Source organism: Mobula birostris, chromosome 20, assembly GCF_030028105.1.
Source record: "Mobula birostris isolate sMobBir1 chromosome 20, sMobBir1.hap1, whole genome shotgun sequence".
Classification (NCBI taxonomy): domain Eukaryota; kingdom Metazoa; phylum Chordata; class Chondrichthyes; order Myliobatiformes; family Myliobatidae; genus Mobula; species Mobula birostris.
Window position 1 is genome coordinate 57235407 of NC_092389.1, and position 20340 is coordinate 57255746.

General features: G+C 49.4%; 1 protein-coding gene across 1 annotated transcript in view; it reads left to right on the forward strand.

Moving 5' to 3' along the window:
- The window catches only part of LOC140185000 (uncharacterized), a 435439-nt gene that overhangs the window by 3989 nt on the left and 411110 nt on the right, over positions 1-20340 (forward strand). The window contains 3 exon segments of the mRNA XM_072238230.1: positions 6212-6314; positions 6446-6572; positions 9802-10784. Coding sequence (XP_072094331.1) covers positions 6212-6314; positions 6446-6572; positions 9802-10784 — 1213 coding nt within the window.

The following is a 20340-nucleotide window of genomic DNA, read 5'->3' on the forward strand; positions in this document are numbered from 1 at the left end:
GCTCTAGTTTATCAACCCTGTACCATAGCCAGAACAACCAGATCCACAAATCCCTCTCATCGTCTCCATTACTAATCCACTCAGTTCGCCTCTGCAACCTTTTCAATGCAAACTCATCCTCAAACGTCCCTGCACTATCTCCAGTACAATCATATCCCACATTCCCTCTGAACTCTCTCAAATACAATCACACTCAATCCCCTCTGCACCCTCTCAAATACAATCACAACCGGTCCCCTCTGAAATCTCTGAAATACAATCACAGACAATCCCCTCTGCACTCTCTCAAATACAATCACTGCCAATCCCTTCTGAACTGTCTCAAATACAATCACAGACAATCCCCTCTGCACTATCTCAAATACAATCACACTCAATCCCCTCTGCACTCTCTCAAATACAATCACTGCCAATCCCTTCTGAACCGTCTCAAATACAATCACAGACAATCCCCTCTGCACTATTTCAAATACAATCACAGCCAATCCCCTCTGCACTCTCTCAAATACAATCACAGACAATCCCCTCTGCACTATCTCAAATACAATCACAGACAATCTCCTCTGCACTCTCTCAAATACAATCACAGACAATCACCTTTGCATTCTTTGAAATACAGACACACCTCAATACCTTCGGCACCCTCCAATATAATCACATCTAAAATCCCCTCAACAACCTCTCTACAATACTGACACTCCCGATACGATACCCTCTGCACTTTGTCCTGGACAATCACATTCCAATTCTTTCTCCAACTTCTCCAGTACAATCACATCCCCATCCATTCTACCCTCTCCCATAGAACCACTTCATTAATGCCCTCGTTATCGTCTGCAGTGCAATCACACCCACAATCCCCTCGGCGTCCTCTGCAACGTAATCTCACGCTCAATCCCCTTTTGCGCTTTGTGCAATACAATCACATCCCAAACACCGCTGCATCCACTCCATTACAACAACACCCTATCTCTTCCATACCCTCTCCAATATTATCACATCCCAATAACCTGAGCATGCTCTTCAATTAAATTACTCTCCTAATCACTTCTGCCCTCTCTCCAATGTAGTCACACCCGCAATCCTCTCTGCATTCTCTCCAAAACAAGGGGTGATTGATAAGATGGTGGCCTATGGTAGAAGAAGACGTTATTAACTTCCTTTCTGCATTTTTACTCATAGAGTGGAACTGCAGGTGCATGTAAGGAGAGCTGCACCTTAGGCCACGAACCTGTCCATCAGCCCTGCTGCGGACCACTCGTGCAAAGAAGAGACCCGTGTGCTGCACGACAGCAGGACTATGTGAGTACATGTAGGAGGGGACTATGTTAAACACAAATGTGCTTGGTTTCCTAAAATTTACTCCTTCTACCTCAGACCACAAACTTATCAATCACAACCTCAGTATCCTCTGGACCCTAACCCATACAACGACAACCAAATTCTCCTCGGCACCTTCTGCAGCATAATCACGCACTCAATGCGCTCTACACTGTTTACCATGCAACAACACCCCAATCGCCTCTGTACTTTGTCCTATGCAATTACATTCCAATATCCCTATGTACTCTCTGCTGTACAATCACAAACAATCCCTCATGCACCCTCGCCAGTACAATCACAAACCCCATCCCTTCTGGAACCTAACTGATAAACCCACACTCCTAATACCCCCGTCTCTACTCTCTGCGAAGGCTGAGAAAAATCCATCCTCGCCACATTCTGTAGAGGTTGTATTGAGAGCATCGTGGGCAGCTGAATCACTGCCTGGTCCAGAAATTGCACCATCTCTGGTCGGAAGACCCTGCAACGGATAGCGATGTCAGCTGAGAAGATCTCTTCCCACCATTAGAGACATTTACACCACACGCTGCATCCGTAAAGCAAACAGCATTATGAAGGACCCCATGCACCCCTCATATAAACTCTTTTCCCTCCTGCCATCTGGAAAAAGGCACCGCAGTATTCGGGCTCTCACGACCAGACTATGTAACTGTTTCTTCCCCCAAGCCATCAGACTCCTCAGTACCCAGAGCCTGGACTGACGCCAACCTACTGCCCTCTACTGTGCCCACTGTCCTGTTTATTATTTATTATTATTTATTGTAGTGCCTGCACTGTTTTGTGCACTTAATGCAGTCCTTGAGAGGTCTGTAGCCTGGTGTAGTTTTTGTGTTTCTTCTTACGTAGATCTGTGTAATTTATGTATTGTTTCATGTAGCACCATGGTCCTGGAAAATGTCATCTCGTTTTTACTATGCCCTGTTCCAGCAGTTATGGTTGAAATGAGAATAAAAAGTGAACTGACTTGACTTGACAAATCACGCAGGATCGACCCAAACAGGGGGTCTCGGGTGAGCTCACACCTCAATCTCACACGTTTGTGGGGCCAGAGATGGTCTTCCCCAGACTTAGGTAGCCGAACAGAAACTGGGTATTTCACCGTTATCTACCTATTGCAGCGAGCTCACTCCCACCGGGATGATGGTGGTGGCATTCTGGGAATCACATTTTTAAAAAAAAATTCTCCAGTGCTTTCAATTCAATCCAGCCACGTCATCTGCGCAAGACGCTGCGAAGGATGGGCGTAGGACAAATTCACTATCTCCTGGATTACTGGTTTCCTGACTGATATACCCCAGTTTGTACCGCTGGGTGGTTCTCTGCCTGAGGTGGAGATGAGTGACGCTGGAGTCCCACAAGGGACTGTCCTGTCCCCGTTTCTGTTCACGCTGAACACCTCAGACTTTCAGTACAATTCTGAGTCTGGCCACTTGCAGAAATTCCCTGATGACTCTGGTATTTGGTGTATCAGAAATGGGCAGGAGTCGGAGCACAGAGGACTGGTGGACAGGTTTGTGGAATAGTGAGGGAGGAATCACCTGCCCCTGAATGTGGCCAAAACCAGGGAAAAGGTGATTGATTTTAGGAGGAAGAGGACAGCAACGAGTCCTGTATACATTCTGGGAGAAGACGTTGCGGTGGTGGAGGAGTACAGCATTGGGGAGTACAGCGATTCAGGAACAGCTTCTTCCCCTCTGATCCAAACCAATTCCAGAATGGACATTGAATCTTTGGATACTACCCTGGATTTTTTAAAAATATACATTATTTTGGTTTTTGCACGTGTTTTTTAATCTATTCAATATATGTAATTTACTTACTGTTTATTTCATATAATTGTTACTGTCATTATTATTATTATTATTACTACTCTGCTAGATTGTGTATTGCATTGAACTACTTCTGTTAAGTTAACAAATGTCAATTCACATGCCGGTGATCATAAACCTGATTCTGACTGCACTGGTGTTGCCTCCTGCACCAAAACGAAGCAAGTTGACTTCCTCAATGTTGCCTGTAAATTATTTCACCCTGCCCTCAAATTCACCTTGCCCATTACTCCCTTCCCCTTTTCGATTTCACTGTCTCCAGCTCTGGTGACAGTTTATGCATTGATGTCTATTACAAACCTACTGAACTGGACTCTATCTCTTTTACAAGTTGTTACTTATAAAAATGCCGTCCCTTTCTCTCAATTCCCCTGTCTCTGCCGCATCCGCTCTCAGGATGCTGCTTTTCATTACAGAACGAAGGCGATGTCCTCCTTCCTCAAAGAGAGGGGCTTCCCTTCCTCCACCGTCAACGCTGCCCTCAACCGCATCTCTCCCATTTTGCACACATCTGCCCTCACCCCATCCTCCTACAACCCCACCAGGAATATAGAGAGAGTATTCCTCTTGTCCTCACCGACCACCCGACCATCGTCTGTGTCCAGCACATAATTCTCTGCAACATCCGCCATCTCCGGCAGGAACCCAGCACCAAGCACATCTTTCCCTCCCCCTCAACACGTTTTACTTTCCGCAGAGATTGATCCCCACGTGACTCCCTTGTCCATTCTCCCCTCCCGACTGATCTCCATTCTGGCACTTATCCTTGCAAGTGGAACAGGTGCTACATCTGCTGCTTCACCTCCTCCGTCACGACCATTCAGGTCTCCAAACAGTCCTTCCAGGTGAGGCGACACTTCAACTGTGAGTCGGTTGGGGTCATCTATCGTATCTATTTCATCGTATCCCCCGGGATCAATAAAGTATGAGTATGAATGTGACTATGACTATGACTGTGCTGTGACTTCTTGTATACTGGTGAGACCTGACGTAGACTGGGAGACCGCGTCACCGAGTACTACCGCTCCAGCCGCCTGAAAAAGCAGGATTGTCCAAACGGCCCCCAATTTTAATTCAAAGGTACATTTAATGTCAGAGAAATGTGCGAGGCCTCTTGACCTGGTGTGTATGGATTTCCTGTCAATAGAACCCGATACCAGCAACTCGACGAATGTCTCAGTCATCACGGGTCACTACACCAGACATGCGCAGGCTTTCCCTACCAACGATCAGAGGGTGTCCACGGTGGCCAAATTGTTCTGGGAGAATTATTTAATTTATTATGACCTCCCCAGGTGGATACATAGTGATCAGGGACAGGATTTCGAGAGTAGGCTCATACATGAATACATGATGTACTGAGCCCGCTTGGGGTCGAGGAGTCGTGGACTACGCCTTGTCACCCGCTGGGTGATCCCCAGCCGGAGATGTTTCACAGGACCTCACCAGACGTGCTCGGAAACTTGGAAATCAGCAAGAAGAACAATTGGAGTCAACGTATTGGAGATCTGTTCCACTGCTACAACTGCAGATGAAGAGAAGCTACCGGGTACTCGCCAAATTATCTCATGTTTAGGCGCGAGGCAATGTCGCCCAGCGACCTTTATTTTGGGACTGAGGAGAAAGACCGACCATCGAAGACTTATCTGAAGTATGTGTCTGATATGAGAAGGGAGCTGATAAAAGTCTTATGAACTGGCAGAATCAAGGAAGTAAGAGGAGCTATGATCAAAACGTTAGGTTCTCCCAACTCCTGCCGGGAGACAGAGTCCTCACAAGGAATTTGGGGCTGTCTGGGAAGCATAAGTTGGCTGAACACTGGGTGGCTACGCCCGATGTAGTGGAGAGTCAGATGCCAAACGGACCAGTTTTCAGGGTGAAACCAGAGGACGGGAACGGGCCTGTCAAGATTCCACATTGGAACCACCTTCTGCCTCTGGGACAAGAGGTGCAGGTTGACCCAGAGCCCGCCCTGGAGCCGGCACCAAGTAAGAGGATTCTGTGGCGACGTGGAGCGACTGAAGGAGAGATTATACCTGCCCCGTCCTTGAATGGGATACTGTCCGACAGAGCCCGGAGTGATCGAAGGAGGAGCAGCGAAGGGGAAACTGTGATCTCCAACTTGTGCACATTAGACTTGGGCCCTTTCTCTTTTTTTCTGTCCCAACCCTATTGTCAAATTGAGAATTGTAAAGCTCAATCGTTCAATTGTGTATGGTGTCCAGTCTGTTATTTCATGGTACTGACTTGTATCAGGGAAACAAATCACGCAGCCTCCACCCAAACAGGGGGTCTCGGGTGAGCTCACACCTCAATCTCACACGTTTGGCGGGGCCAGAGGTGGTCTTCCCCAGACTTAGGTAGCCGAACTGAAACTGGGTGTTTCACCGTCATCTACCTATTGCAGCGAGCTCACTCCAACCTGGATGATGGTGGAATAAAGTCAATTCAATACATCTTTCTGTGACAAATCATAGTCCAATAGACTGCAATATTGTTTCATACATTATTATTGCATATTGGTACAGTATTATTGTGTATACTATCATTCTCTACTTTATATTTAGTAAAGTCTGCACGCTGCTAAGTGTGATTTTAAATACTGCTGCTATAACGAAAGAATTTCCCACTCGGGATCAATAAAGTATTTATTATTATTATTATTCTCCAGCCCTTTATCTCTTTCACCAATCAACTTCACAGCTCTTGACTTTACTCCTTGTCCTCTCCCGGTTTCACCTACCACCTCATCTCCCCCCACATTCTGACTCCCTCCCTTCCTTTCCAGTTCTGAAGACGGGCAACACACATAAAAGTTGCTGGTGAACGCAGCCGGCCAGGCAGCATCTTTCGGAAGAGGTGCAGCCGACGGATCGGGCCGAGACCCTTCGTCAGGACTAACTGAAAGAAGAGATAGTAAGAGATTTGAAAGGTCTCGGTCTGAAACGCCGACTGTTCACTCCTCTCCATAGTTGCTGCCGCCCCCTCGAGTTCCTCCAGTATTTTGTGTGAGTTGCTTTGGATTTCCGCATCTGCAGATTGTCTCCCGTTTAAACCAATGCGCATGCGTGGACGTCGGGACCAATGCTGGATATCGCGCATGCGCTGTGTAGACGAGAGGCTCGCAGCAATCGGTGGCAGGTAAGAGCGAGCTCCGGGCGGTAAAAAGTAATCACCGGCGTCTGAAACGCGACCGAAGGACAATTACTGTGATTTCCAGCCACACTGGTGCTGCAACCCACGATAGTCCTAGTCCCTTCCCTCTCTCTCAGCCCCACGATCCGTACCCGGGCCCAAGAGAGCTTTCGACTCGGCGCCTCCGCCGCCAGTTTTGCCGCACATGCGCATTCCTGTATTTCGATGGCGGACAGGGAGGTTTCTCCTCGTGAGGGCTTCTGGGTAAAGTGGCAGCCATGTGCGATCGTACCGGCGTTGTCCCGTACAGTCAAAGGAAGGGCGAGCGGATGTACCTGCCAAACACTGCCGAGCTCCAGCTGTGTAAATCCGAGAATTATGAACTCGGAACAAAAATATAGTTCCCAGTTAATCTCGGTTGAAGAATTTAGCTTCCAGTCAGTGAAAATGTCAATTAGTGCTGTATGGAAATAAAACCTTCTGTCAGATTTACTTCTCTCTGGGTAAATAACGATATAAAGCACCTTTGCCTCGATGACAAGTGACTTGTGGCTTTCACATCACAAAAGTGCTGCACTCTAATGAGAATAACCACTGCCCTCCACTTTATATTCATTGGCATTGCCATCGATGGGTTTCTCACTGTCAATCAGCTGGTGGGAGGCAATCCAAGTAATTAGTAAATCTCCAGGATCATGCATGTAGAAACAGGTGCTCTTTGTAGTGTTGTGGAACACGACCAGAACTTGAAATAATACCAAAGGACAGAGACAAATTGAGCCAAGTCATCGGTTGATTGAAGTCAGAAATAGCACATTCTCACACAGGCAGGAATACAGTCAGAATTTGCTGGTCAGTCAGAATGTCTGATGTGCCTTGTTAGAAGATGAGTGCATATAGAAACAGAAATCTAGAATATAGATTCTAGAAACCTATTCTAGAAACTGCCTCGGATTTCCCAACCGCATCGCACTGTGTTTTTCTGAGCTCCATGTACATATCTAACAGTCTCTCAAAAGACTCTTATGGTGTCTGCCTCTACCATCATCGCTGGCAGTGCATTCCATGCACCTACTACTCTCTGTGTGAAAAACCTACCTCTGACATCCCCTTTAACCCTACTTCCAACACCTTAAAACTACACCAATTCAGCCCTAGGAAAAAAGTCTCTGGCTATCCACACGATCAATGCTTTTCATCATCTTATACACATCTGTCAGGTCACCTCTCATCCTCCGTCGCTCCAAAGTTCACTCAACCTATTCTCATAAGGCATGTTCTCCATTCCATGCAACATCCTTGTAAATCTCCTCTGCAGTCTTTCTATGGTATCCACATCCTTCCTGTAATGAGGTAACTGAACTCAAGACTCTAAGTGAGTTTAAAGAAGGTCTTATATAGCTGTAACATTACCTCACCGATCTTGAACTCAGTTCCATGGTTGATGGAGGCCTTCTTAACAACATTGTCAATCAGCACTGCAGCTTTGAGTGTAAAATTGAAATGGACCACAAGATCTCGCTGATCCTCCACATTGCCAATAGTCCCAACATAATATTGTGTTCTGTCTTCAAATTTGATGTACCGAAATAAACCACAGCACACTTATCTGGGTTGAACTCCATCTGCCAGTTCTGCATCCTATCTGCATCCTGCTGTAACCTCTGGAGAACTGTCCAGACTCTTCACAACACCCTCAACTTTTGTGTCATCAGCACCCTTCTCCTTCCTCATCAAGATCATTTATAAACATCACAAAGAGAAGGAGTCTCAGAACACATCCCTGCAGAACACCACTGGTCACCGTCCTCCATGCAGTATACAAGCCATCTACAGCCACCGTTGGCTTTGTGGGCAAGCCAATTCTGGATCCACAAAGCAAGGTCAACTTCGATCCTTGCCTCGTTACTTTCTGAATGAGCCTCACATGAGGAATCTTATCAAAAGTCTTACTGAAAGCCATGTACACTATATCCAATGCTCTACATTCATCAGTGTGTTTTGTTACATCCTCAAAGAATTCAATCAGGTTCATAAGGCACGATCTGCCCTAGACAGAGCCATGCTGACTATCCCACAGCAGATTATGCTTCTACAAATGCTCATAAATCCTGCCTCTCAGGAGCTTCTCCAACAACTTGCCCTCCACTGCAGTAAGAACCACTGGTCTGTAATTTTCTGGCTGATCTCTACTCCCTTTTTTGAAAAGGGAAAAATGTCTTCGAACCCTCTGGTACTTTTCCTCTCCCTATTGATATGCAAAGATCATCTCCAGAGGCTCAGCAATTTCCTCCCTCACTTCCCACAGTATCCTGGGGTATATCTCAAGTTGAGTACCCCCAACTTGTGTTGAAATTGGTAAAATGTGACGCCGGAGCTCACATTCAGAGGAAATCATACAGAAACATGTAAAATTATGGAAGGAATAGAGAAGATAAAGGCAAAAAAATTTGTTTCCACTGGTAGATGAGACATTGCCTCAAAATTCGGGTAAATTGGGATGGAGATGAGGAGGAACTGCTTTTTCCAGAGAGTGGTGGATCTGTGGATTTCTCTGCCCAATGAGGGAGTGGAGGCTTCCTCAGTAAATATATTTAAGACGAGATTGGATAGATTTTTGCATAGTTGGGGAATTAAGGGTTATGGGGAGAAGGCAGTTGGTGGAGATGAGTCCATGGCCAGATCAGCCATGATCTTATTCAATGGCAGATCAGGCTCTAAGGGCCAGATGGCCAACTCCTGCTCCTATTTCTTTTGTTCTGATGTTCTCACCACAGACGAAAACCTCTCCTGAAATATTGTTCTTCAGCCATTGATATCTTTTGCAAATATTTTTACAGGTTTGAAATTGCAGAGCACTTGTGTACAGGAATCTTCAACACAACAAAACATCAGTTTTTCTGTCTCTGTCTGGATATTTCAGCAGTGACCAAATATTTTCTTTGCAACGCCAACACATCTGTTGTCGATCCTTGGAGGTGAAGAAGTATCTCATCCCAGCTGGTAAATGTATTCTGTCTCTGAAATGAAGTTTTCTCTTTTTACTCTGTGAAATTCACTGGAACCGGGAACTGAGAACACACCAGCATTTGTTCACTGGAGATCAGTTCTCAACTGCATTGATTGTACAAGGCATTCAAACGTCTGACTTTCTGAATTCCCAGAGAATTGATCGCAGTGAGATATCATTCTCCTTCTCTCAGTGTGGGAAGAGATTCACTCACAGGCTACCCGCAGACACGCCAGTGAGTTCACAGTGGGGAGAAGCCATTCACCCGCTCTGTGTGAGGGAGGGGAACCACTCAGTCATCCAGTAATGAAGATACATCAGCAAGTTCACACCATAGTGAGATGCTCCACCTGTTCTGCAAGTGGAAAGCCATTCTGTTATTGATGCTAAAGGTATATCAGAAAATTCACCAGTGAGAGGACATTGACCTGCTCGGACGGTGGGAAGACATTCACACGCTCAACCACAACACAGTGACACCAGCGAGTGCACACTGGGGAGAAGCCATTCACCTGCTCTGAATGTGGGAAAGGGTTCACTCAATCATCTCAACTGAATGAACACCAGCGAGTTCACACTGAAAAGATGCCGTTCACCTGCTCAGACTGTGGGAAGGGCTTCACTCACTCCTCCAAACTACAGAGACACCAGCGAGTTCACACCGGGGAGAAGCCATTCACCTGCTCAGATTGTGGGAAGGGATTCGCTCAATCGTCCAACCTACAGACCCACCAGCGAGTTCACACTGGGGAGAAGCCATTCACCTGCTCAGACTGTGGGAAAAGATTCATTCAGTCAAATCACCTGCTACAACGTCAGTTAGTTCACACTGGGGAGAGACCATTCACTTGTTCAGACTGTGGGAAGAGATTCCTTCAGTCATCTGACCTACTGACACACCAGCGAGTTCACACTGGGGAGAGGCCATTCACCTGCTCTAAATGTGGAAAGGTATTTGCTCGGTCATCTGTACTGAAGGAGCATCAGCGAGTTCACACGGGGGAGAAGCCGTTCACTTGCTCTGAATGTGGAAAGGTATTTGCTCGGTCATCTCAGCTCTTGAGACACCAGCAAATCCACTCTGGAGTGAAACCATTCCTCTGCTCAGAATGTGGGAAGGGATTCACCGATACAGCTCAGCTGAAAGATCATCAGTTTGTGCACACTGTGGAGAGGCCATTCACCTGCTCAGACTGTGGGAAAGGATTCACTCGGCGTTCTCGACTACTGACACACCAGTTAGACCACACTGGGGAGAAACCATTCATCTGCTCAGAATGTGGGAAGAGATTCACCCATTCCGCTCAACTGAAGGAACATCAGCGACTTCACACTGGGGATTGGCCATTCACTTGCTCTGAATGTGGGAAGGGATTCACTTGGTCATCTCAACTGAAGGTGCATCAGCGAGTTCACACTGGGGAGAAACCTTTCAGCTGCTCTGAATGTGGGAAGGGATTCATTCAGTCATCCAAACTTGTGAGCCACTACCGAATTCACACTGGGACGAAACTGTTCACCTGCTCCGATTGTGCGAAGGAATTCACTCGGTTGTCTGAGTTTAAAATACATCAGCGAATTCACACTGGGGGATGCCACTCTCCTGTTCTGAATGTGGGAATGGATTCACTCAGTCAACTCAATTAAAACTATAAGATATAGGAGCAGAGGTCGGCTCTTCGGCCTTTCGAGGCTGCTCCGCCATTCAGTCATGGGCTGATCCAATTCTCCAGTCATCCCCACTCCCCTGCCTTCTCCCCATACCCTTTGATGCCCTGGCTAATCAAGAACCTATCTCTCTCTGTCTTAAGTGCACCCAATGACTTGGCCTCCACAATTGCATGTGGCAACAAATTCCATAAATTTACCACCCTCTGACTAAAGTAAGTTCTCCTCATCTCTTTTCTAAATGGATGACCTTCGATCCTGAGTTGTGCTCTGTTGTCCTAGATTCACCTACCATGGGAAATAACTTTCGCAAATCTAATCTGTTCAGAGCTTTTAAAATTCAGAATGTTTAAATGAGATTCCCCTCACGACCCCAGCCCCCATTCTCCTAAACTCCAGGGAATACAGCCCAAGGGAAGCCAGATGCTTCTGTTATGTGTAACGCGCTGTAAGGTTTCACTGCTAATGTAATGGCTTCTTTGTAATGTTCACTGCTGAAGTAACAGTTTCTCTGCAGCAGCAATGTTCGTGTTATGGCTGGCGATAACAGGACTGTGGGATGCATGTCAGCCAATCAGGATTTTGTTGCTCTGTTTCGTGAATCTAGGAGCGTTGATTTTGTCAGAGAGAGAGATGGAGAGAGAAGACGCGAATGGAGAGATTTGCTAGACTGCCGGAGAGGGTGGACTCGGAGCGCGGGTCCGAAGGGCAGTAACGATCGGAGGAGGCCGATGGGGACCGATCGGCCTATCAGTGAGCTCCACTTTTGCGCACAGACTGTTTAATAAGATCGCACCCTTTATTCAATTTTGTTTCTCTACTAACCATACAGTCAAAGTAAGAGTTATAAAGCTGAATCATTTAATCGCAAAGTGTGTTCTGTTTCTTATTTCTGGGCACTAATTTGTAACGGGACACATCGGGCAGCATCCATCCAAACGACATTTCTTCAGTTTGGCCGGGAAGGGGGTTATCACCCCCTAGATTAAGCCGCTAGGCAAAGCGAGAATTACAATTGTGGGGGCTGCGTTCGGGATTGATTCTGTTGGATGCTGTGTAATTACCCTGAGAAACGAACCAGTGGGGAAGATATTTGTACTCCGGATGAATTGTTAATTCCACTGTTAGGTTCTGTTGAAGTTGTGATTGTGAGCGGAGACTTGATAAAATGGCGGATGCTGCTCTTGTTCTCATGCAGACCAGCGCTGAGGGAGCTGGGGGCGGAGATTTCAAAGACAGGGTTCTATCATTTCTGAGGAGTGAGGGGAAAGAGTGGTCGGAGTTGGAAGGTCTAATTAGTCCACGTCCCCTGGTGAAGAATGAGAATTCTGAGGTAGTATCCGCCCTTACTTCTCTGGCGAATAAATGGAAAATTCAGATTCTAAGTCCCAGCTATGGCAGGCTCCACCTATTCTCTGGAATAACACCCACCCCTAAAGGGGAGGAGGAGTATGAGACGTGGGCGGAACGGACCTCTCAGTTGTTCGATGAGTGGCAGTGCTCGGATGATGAAAAGCGACAGTGATTGGTTGAAAGTTTGAATGGGCGGGCCGTTGACGAGAGAGCTGTCAGGTTACATTATCCCGTAGCGACAGCTGTCAGTTATCAACAAGCACTGGGCAATGACTTTGATCCGACTGGAAGCCCAGTGGAGCTCCTGGTGGGGTTTCAAAGCATGCGTCAGGAGAAGTGGGAGAAGGTTTCTGCTTTTATTTTACGGCTAGAGAGGCAGCCAAATTGCTTGCGGCACAGAGGGGTCATTCAGGCGGCTGAGGTGGATCGGTTAAGAATGGACCAGATAGCCATGACCCGATTGTGTGGGGTCTCTGACAGTCTCGTAAGACGCGTCCCCTCCATCTTTTGTTGAGCTGATCAGAGAGGTACGGGAAGAGGAGAATGCGGCGGGAGCGTGGGAGGACTCAGTCAGCAGCATACAGTCCTCGGTAGTGTCTCCTGCGGTGAAGTGACCACAGATAGCCTACCCCGGGGAGCGGTAGAGGAGATTGTGGCAGAGTTGAGAACGGAGATACATCAGCTGTTATCAGCGGGTGTGACCCCCCCCCCACCATATGTTGGGGCTGATGGGGGGGGGGCTGCAGATTCCCCAAGGGGATGAACAATGCGGAGGGCTGCTGGCAGCAGGTCTCACGCCAGAAGGAGAGTGAGCCCACGGGTAACTCGGCAGGGAGAGTCGTTGGGGAAACCTAGAGGGGACCCAGTGAGGGAACGGCCCGGTATCTCTGGGAGAACACGTTCCCAGCAATGTACCAAGGTACTCCCGAAAGCAAAAGACCCTATTCCTGAAGGCTTAGTGGGACCACGCTCCAGTGTGTCGCTACGGATAGAGAGTATTTACGCTAAAGCCATAATCGACACGGAATCGCAGGTCACGTTACTGTACCATTCGTTTTACAACCGGTATCTGAAGCATTTACCCTTGACACCATTCAGTGCACTGGAGATTTGGGGTCTCAGTGCTGGTGATTATCCATACGACGGTTACTTGTCAGTGAAACTGGAGTTCTCGGAGGCCGATGTGGGAGTGTCTGAGGGTCTTGATACAGAGGTGCTGGTTTCCCTGTTGAGAAGAGCTGCGTTTCAATTCTGGTGGGGACCAACATCCCTCTGTTGAGGAGGCTCATGGGGGCCTGTAAGGAGAAGGCGGGTGAGAGATTTTTGGGGACCCTGTCCGTGCTCTCAGTGTTTCAAGGTGATTTTGAGGAAGTGCGTGGCAGCATTGGGCTGGATACCAAATTTAAACGAGGGACCATGTGGTTCACCCAGTCGAAGCCAATGGTGGTATGGCCCGGGGAGGTAGCGAGAGTGATGGAGACCCACCATATTTCCCGGAGTGCCTGAGGGCGAACCCCTCTTAGTGGACTCTCTGGGATTTCTGGCTGGGGTACTGGTGAGGCCCGAATTGCAGAAGCCCTCGGTTGTACAGCCGAGCAGGATGGCAGTGATCGTCAGGAACACTACGAAGAGGGAGGTCACCTTCAAGCGGGGGATGCCCCTGGCGCATTTGTTCCCGGTGACGGTAATGTGTAGCGCCCCCGTGAGGCACGCCGGGGAGAAACTATTGGAAAAGGCGGGGAAGTTGACCGCTGAGTCATTCAACCTCGGCGACTCCCCGGTGCCGCCGGGTTGGAAAAAGAAGCTGGTAGAGAAGATGTTGACATTGGAAAGTGTATTTTCCATTGTCGAGTTTGATGTGGGTTGTTCCAAGAGCACGCGTCACAGTATCCGGGTGACCGAGGACACCCCGTTTAGAGAGAGATCGCGGCGACTAGCAGACATGGAAGACGTGAGGCAACATTTGTGTAAGTTGAAGGAAGCTGGGATCATCACTGAGTCCCAAAGCCTCTATGCGTCCCCAATAGTCGTGGCCTGGAAGAAGAACGGGAAAGTACGCATGTGTGTGGACTATAGGACTCTGAACAGGCGCACCGTCCCTGACCAGTATACGGTCCCGAGGCTCGAAGACGCGCTGGCCTCTCTGAGTGGTGCGAAGTGGTTTAGTGTGCTGGATTTGAGGAGTGGATAGTACCAGATCCCCATGAGTGAGCCGATAAATAGAAAACGGCATTTATATGTCCCTTGGGATGCTAACAGTTTGAAAGGATGCCCCAGGGCATATCGGGAGCCCCTGCAAATTTCCAGCGGGTCATGGAGAAGACGGTGGGGGATATGAACTCGCCTGAGGTGTTGGTGTATTTGGATGACCTCATAGTATTTGGATCCACCTTGGAAGAACACGAAGCGAACCTGCTGAAGCTGCTCGGCCGCCTGAAAGATGAAGGGTTAAAACTTTCCCTGGACAAGTGCCAGTTCTGTAAAACGTCTGTTAGCTATGTCGGACACATACTCTCACGGATGGAGTTGCTACAGACCCGGCTAAGATAGAAGCAGTGACCACTTGACCAAGGACCCAGACTGCGAGCGCCCTGCGCTCGTTCCTGGGGCTCTGTGGTTATTATCGGAGATTCCTGACGGGCGACGCCAAAGTGAGTCACCCCTTGAATCAGCTTCTGTGTGGTTACCCTCCCCTGGGGAAGAAGGGGGGTGGGGTAGGACAGGAGGGCGGAGAATATTTAAACCCGTTAGAGCCCTTTGGGCAGAGGTGGGATGTAAAATGTGAGGAGGCTTTTCAGTCGCTGAAGGAGTTGCCGTGCAGGCGCCGGTGCTGGCTTTTGCGGACCCCCGATTGCCGTAAGTACTGCACACCGATTCCATCCGAGAGGGTTTAGGGGGCGTCCTGTATCAGGATCAGGGCACCGGGTTGAGGCTTGTGGCATTTGTCAGCCGGAGTTTGTCGCCGTACGAGTGAAACGATCCCACGCACAAGTCGGAATTCCTGCCGTTGAAATGGGCGGTGGTGGATAAGCTGAGTGACTAACTGTACGAGGCCAAGTTTGAGGTGAGGACGGACAACAACCCCCGAACTTATATCCTGACCTCGGGGAAGCTGGATGTGACAGACCATCGGTGGTTGGCAGCGTTGTCTGCCTGTGATTTCAGCCTGAAGCACCGGGCCGGGGAGCCGGAACATTGATGCGGATGCTTTGTCCCGACAGGTATATGAGGGACTGGACAGGGACGAGGAGAGGGAGAGCGTTCCTGCCCCTGGGGTGACGGCCCTGTGTCAGTTTACCATCACCGTGAAGGCAGAGGAAAAGGAGCGGCCGGATCGAGCAGCGGATCAATGGGCGGCTTCCGATGACGTCATTCCCCAGGTTCACTGTGACCTCACTGCTGCCGGAATTGAGTTCTGGGGAAGTGGCGGCTGCTCAGCGGGATGACCCGGGCAGTGGCACCATTTGGTCCGCGGTTGAAAATTGAGACACGCCTCCGGCGGAGAAGACGAACGACGCTTTGGTGCCTTCAGGAGTTGAACAACCAGATCTTACACCGGGTCACGTCAGCCCCAGACCGACCCGGCGTTGCCAGCTGGTTCTGCCCGAGAAGTATCGGAGGATTTGGTTGAAGTCACTTCATGGTGATTCTGGACATTTGCGGGTGGAAAAGACCTATGGATTGCCCAGAGACCGGTTTTACTGGCCCCGAATGAAGTCGGAGGTTGAAGAATACTGCAAGTCGTGCATTCGCTGCATACGCCGGAAGACACTGCCTACGCGGGCAGCTCCTTTGTCCCACTTACAGAGTGCAGGGCCCCTGGACCTGGTGTGTGTGGAGTTCCTGTCCATAGAACCCGATGCCAGCAACACGGCGAATGTCTTAGTCATCACGGACCACTACACCAGATATGCTCAGACTTTTCCTACCGAGGACCAGAGGGCGACTACGGTGGCAAAAGTGTTATGGGAGAAGTATTTCGTTCATTATGGCCTTCTCAAGCGGATACATAGTGACCAGGGACGGTACTTCGAACGCAGGCTCATCTATGAGTCACTGCGCATGCTTGGAGTTGAGAAGTCGAGGACCACGCCCCATCACACGCAGGGCGATCCCCAGCCTGAGGGGTTTAATCGGATCTTGTTTGACATGCTCGGTACTCTGGAGATCAGCAAGAAGAGCAGGTGGAGTCAACATATTGTGCATCTGGTTCATTGTTACAACTGTACACGAAATAAAGTTACTGGGTACTCGCCATATTATCTGATGTTTGGGCCTGAGGCGAGGTTGCTCATTGACCTTTGTTTTGGGACTGACGAGGATGAATTATCACCGAAGACTTTTCTGAAGTATGTGTCTGATTATAGGAGAGAGCTGAAAAGGGCTTATGAACTAGCCGGGGTCGCGGCTGCCAAGCAGTATTGAGGAAATAAGAGGAGGTATGATCAAAAAGTGAGGTTCTCCCAAATCCTGCCGGCAGACAGAGTCTTCATAAGCACAAGTTGGCTGACCGCTGGGTGGCCACACCCTATGTGGTGGAGAGTCAGATGCCAAACCTACAAGTTTTCCGGGTGAGACCAGAGGAGGGGAAGGGGCCCGTCAAGATTCTCCATCGGAACCACCTACTGCCCCTGGGACAAGAGGTGCGGGTTGACCCAGAGCCCGACTTAGAGCCTGCACCTAGTAAGAGGACTCTGCGAAAACGCGGGGTGACTGCAGGGGGAGAGGCTGGGGGACGGGGGGGGCACCCATGAGAGGGATACTGTTTCGAGGGATGAGGATCTGAATGTGTGGCATATGCTGCCTTTCGCGAACTCCCCATTCATTGAGGCAGAGACTCCTGGCCCTGCTCCCACTGGGTCAGGTTAAGTGGGGTGAGGGGCGAGGGGGAGAGGTTGCTATCTGTGGGCAGCCTGGGTTACAGCGGGACCCTGAAGGAGAGGAAGTGGGGCCTGGACACGTGACAGTGGGCTCCGAGTTGCAGAGGGACACGAGTGATAGATAGGTCGAGGGAGGACTCACCAGGTGGACCAGAATTATCACCAGTAGTGTCTGAGCCTGAAGAGTTAGGTGAGGTGGTACGGATGTCTCAGAGAATTAGGAGACCACCGGATAGGTTGGCCAATGTTGCGTCAGGGGAACAGCGCGTGATCTCTACCGTTTAAGGAGCTATGTCACTGCCTTTTGCACCTGGCTTGGGCTTTGTGTTTTGCAGGAAGGGTTGGCGAATTATTTCAACGTCATGAGGACAGGAATAAATTCGATGGGGGGAGAGTGTATCGCGCTGTAAGAATTCACTGCTAATGTAATGTCTTCTCTGTAATGTTTCACTGCTAAGCCGAATGAAATGGCTGTTCTGTGTATGTTCACTGCTGAGGTAATGGTTTCTCCGTAGCAGCAATGTTTGGGTTATGGCTGGAGATAACAGGACTCTGGTATGCATGTTAGCCAATCAGGAGATTGTTGCTCTGTCTTGAGAATCTGGACGGAGATTTTTCCCGGTTTTTTTTGGTCGAGGAGAGACGAAGAGGGAAGACGCGTGTGGAGAGAGCTGGTAGATTTCCGGACGGGGTGGACTGCGATCTGAGAGCCCGACGGTCAGCGATGGTGGAAGAATGGGGACTGAATGAGCTGCAACGTGTACTTTTGACTTTTCCTTGAAGCGGGCTCTCTTTGACTTTCATTACTAACCCTATATTCAGATTAAGATTCATAACGTACAACCATGTAATTGCATAGGGTGCACTGTCTGATATTTTGCGTTAGGGGTTTGTGACTGGGCGGTACATTACACGGCATCCACGCAAACGTGATTTCTCACTTTGGCGGGGCCAGAAGTTGTTTTCCCCTAGACGTTCACGAACTTGCCGATGATTTCTCACTTTGGCGGGGCCAGAAGTTGTTTTCCCCTAGACGTTCACGAACTTGAGGGTTGCAGATGATCCGAGCTTCCTTCAGATTTCACAAATGCTGCCGAACGTCTTCCACCTCTGCAGGGGCCAGTCGCCGCGACGTTTATCTCAATGGGGGTGATCTGGGTCACCCGGAGAGTGTGGCGAGTGTTCGTGGAACAACCCACATCGAATTCACCAGTAGAAAAGATACCTTCCAGTTTCAACATCTTCTGTATCAGCTTCCTCTTCCAACCCACAGGTACCGGGGATTCCCAAAGGTGAATGACTTCGAACAGAGTTTCTCCCTGGCTCGTCTCGCAGGGGCAGTAGACATTCCCGTTACCGAGAAGAGGTGCGCCGGGTCATCCCCCGCTTGAAGGTGACCTTCCTCTTCATTGTGTCCCTGACAGTCACTGCCATCCTGTTCACCTGTAGAACCGAGGGCTTCTGCAGTTCAGGTCTCACCAGCACCCCAGCAGGTCAGCCTGACTTCTTTTCGTGGTGACCTTCCTCTTCATTGTGTCCCTGACAGTCACTGCCATCCTGCTCAGCTGTATAACCGAGGGCTTCTGCAGTTCAGGTCTCACCAGCACCCCAGCAGGTCAGCCTGATTTCTCTTCGTGGTCTTCCGGAGCATTCACCAAGAGGGCCTCGTCCTCAGGCATTCTGGGAATTAGGGGTTTCCCATCACTCTCGCTACTTACCCAGGCCGTCACACGATTGTTTTTGACCGGATAAACCACACAGTCTCTCGTCTAAGCTCATTACCCGGCCCAGAGTGGCCACGCAGTTCGAAACCCCTGGTGAATTGACAATGTTTTCTCAAAGCTCTCTCCGTGCAGGCTTGCATTAGCCTCCCCACAATAGGAGTGTTTGTCCCCACAAGAATTGAAACTCGCCCTGATGAACAGGTCCGGACAAACTGGCGGTAATGTGCAAGGACCTCAGCCGCTCCCGCATCTGTCTCCGAGAACTCCAACTTCAATGACAAATAATCGCCCCTCACTAAGCCCCCAGATCTCTAGTGCACTGAGTGGCGTTGATGGTAAATGCGTCAAATACAGCAAGGTGACCTCCGAGCCTGTGTCAGATGTGGGTCGAGCGAAAATACCCTCTAGCCGTAAAGATTCACTGGAGCTGGACCCCACTAAGCCTTCAGGACTAGTTTATTTTTGCCTCAGGGTGTTCCTTGATATATTTCTGGGAACGCGTTCCCCCGAGACGCCACACTATTCCCTCACTAGGTCTCTTCTAAGTTTCCCGACGCCTCTCTCTCGCTTAGGTACCCGGGGGCTCACTCTCTTCGAGGTTTCCCGTCATTCATACTCCCGCCTGAAGTGTCCCTCCACCACAGTTAAAACAGAAAATACCGGCCGCTGTCCTCGGGGGAGCCCGGCCACCAGCAGCGCTCTGCATAGTCCGTCCCTTAAGGTGGTCAGCCTCGCTATCAGCTCTATCGTTTGGTGTGGGGGGGAAGCGCACCCACAGATGACGACTGGGACATCTGAATTCTCAACTCTGCCATGTGGTCCCTTACCCCACCCCGGGGTAGGCTATCAATGGTCACTTCAGCGCAGGGGACTACGACCGAGGACGGTACAGCTCCACCCCAACACCACCATGGCTCCGAAGCATTATCCTCCTCTCTGACTTCTCTGATCAGCTCAACAAGCAACGGAGTGGGGAGCGACTTACCAGAGAGCCGGAGACCACTAGCGTTTGTGTCCTGTGACTGTGCGCCTTTCGCTATTTGAGCCCATCTTAACTGATTCACCTCCGCTGTTTTGAATGGTCCGTCTGCGCCACAAGCAACCCAGCTGTATCTCAAGTCGAAAAATATAGACGGAAAGTTTCTCTCCCTTATCCTGAAACATTTTCTAAGTTCCTAAGTTCCATCGGGCTTCCCGTTGTGCCAAACACATTTTCTATAGCGCTTAAATGTAGCGCGTAGAAGTGGCTAACGGGCTCAGTGTGTTTACAGATCTCACCACGTCAGCAGCCGGCCCCCTCAAACTTTCAACCAATCGCTGTCTTTCTACGTCATCACGGCACTGCCACTCACCCAGCATCTGAGCGGTCCGCTCTGCCCGAGTCGGATACCCCTCTT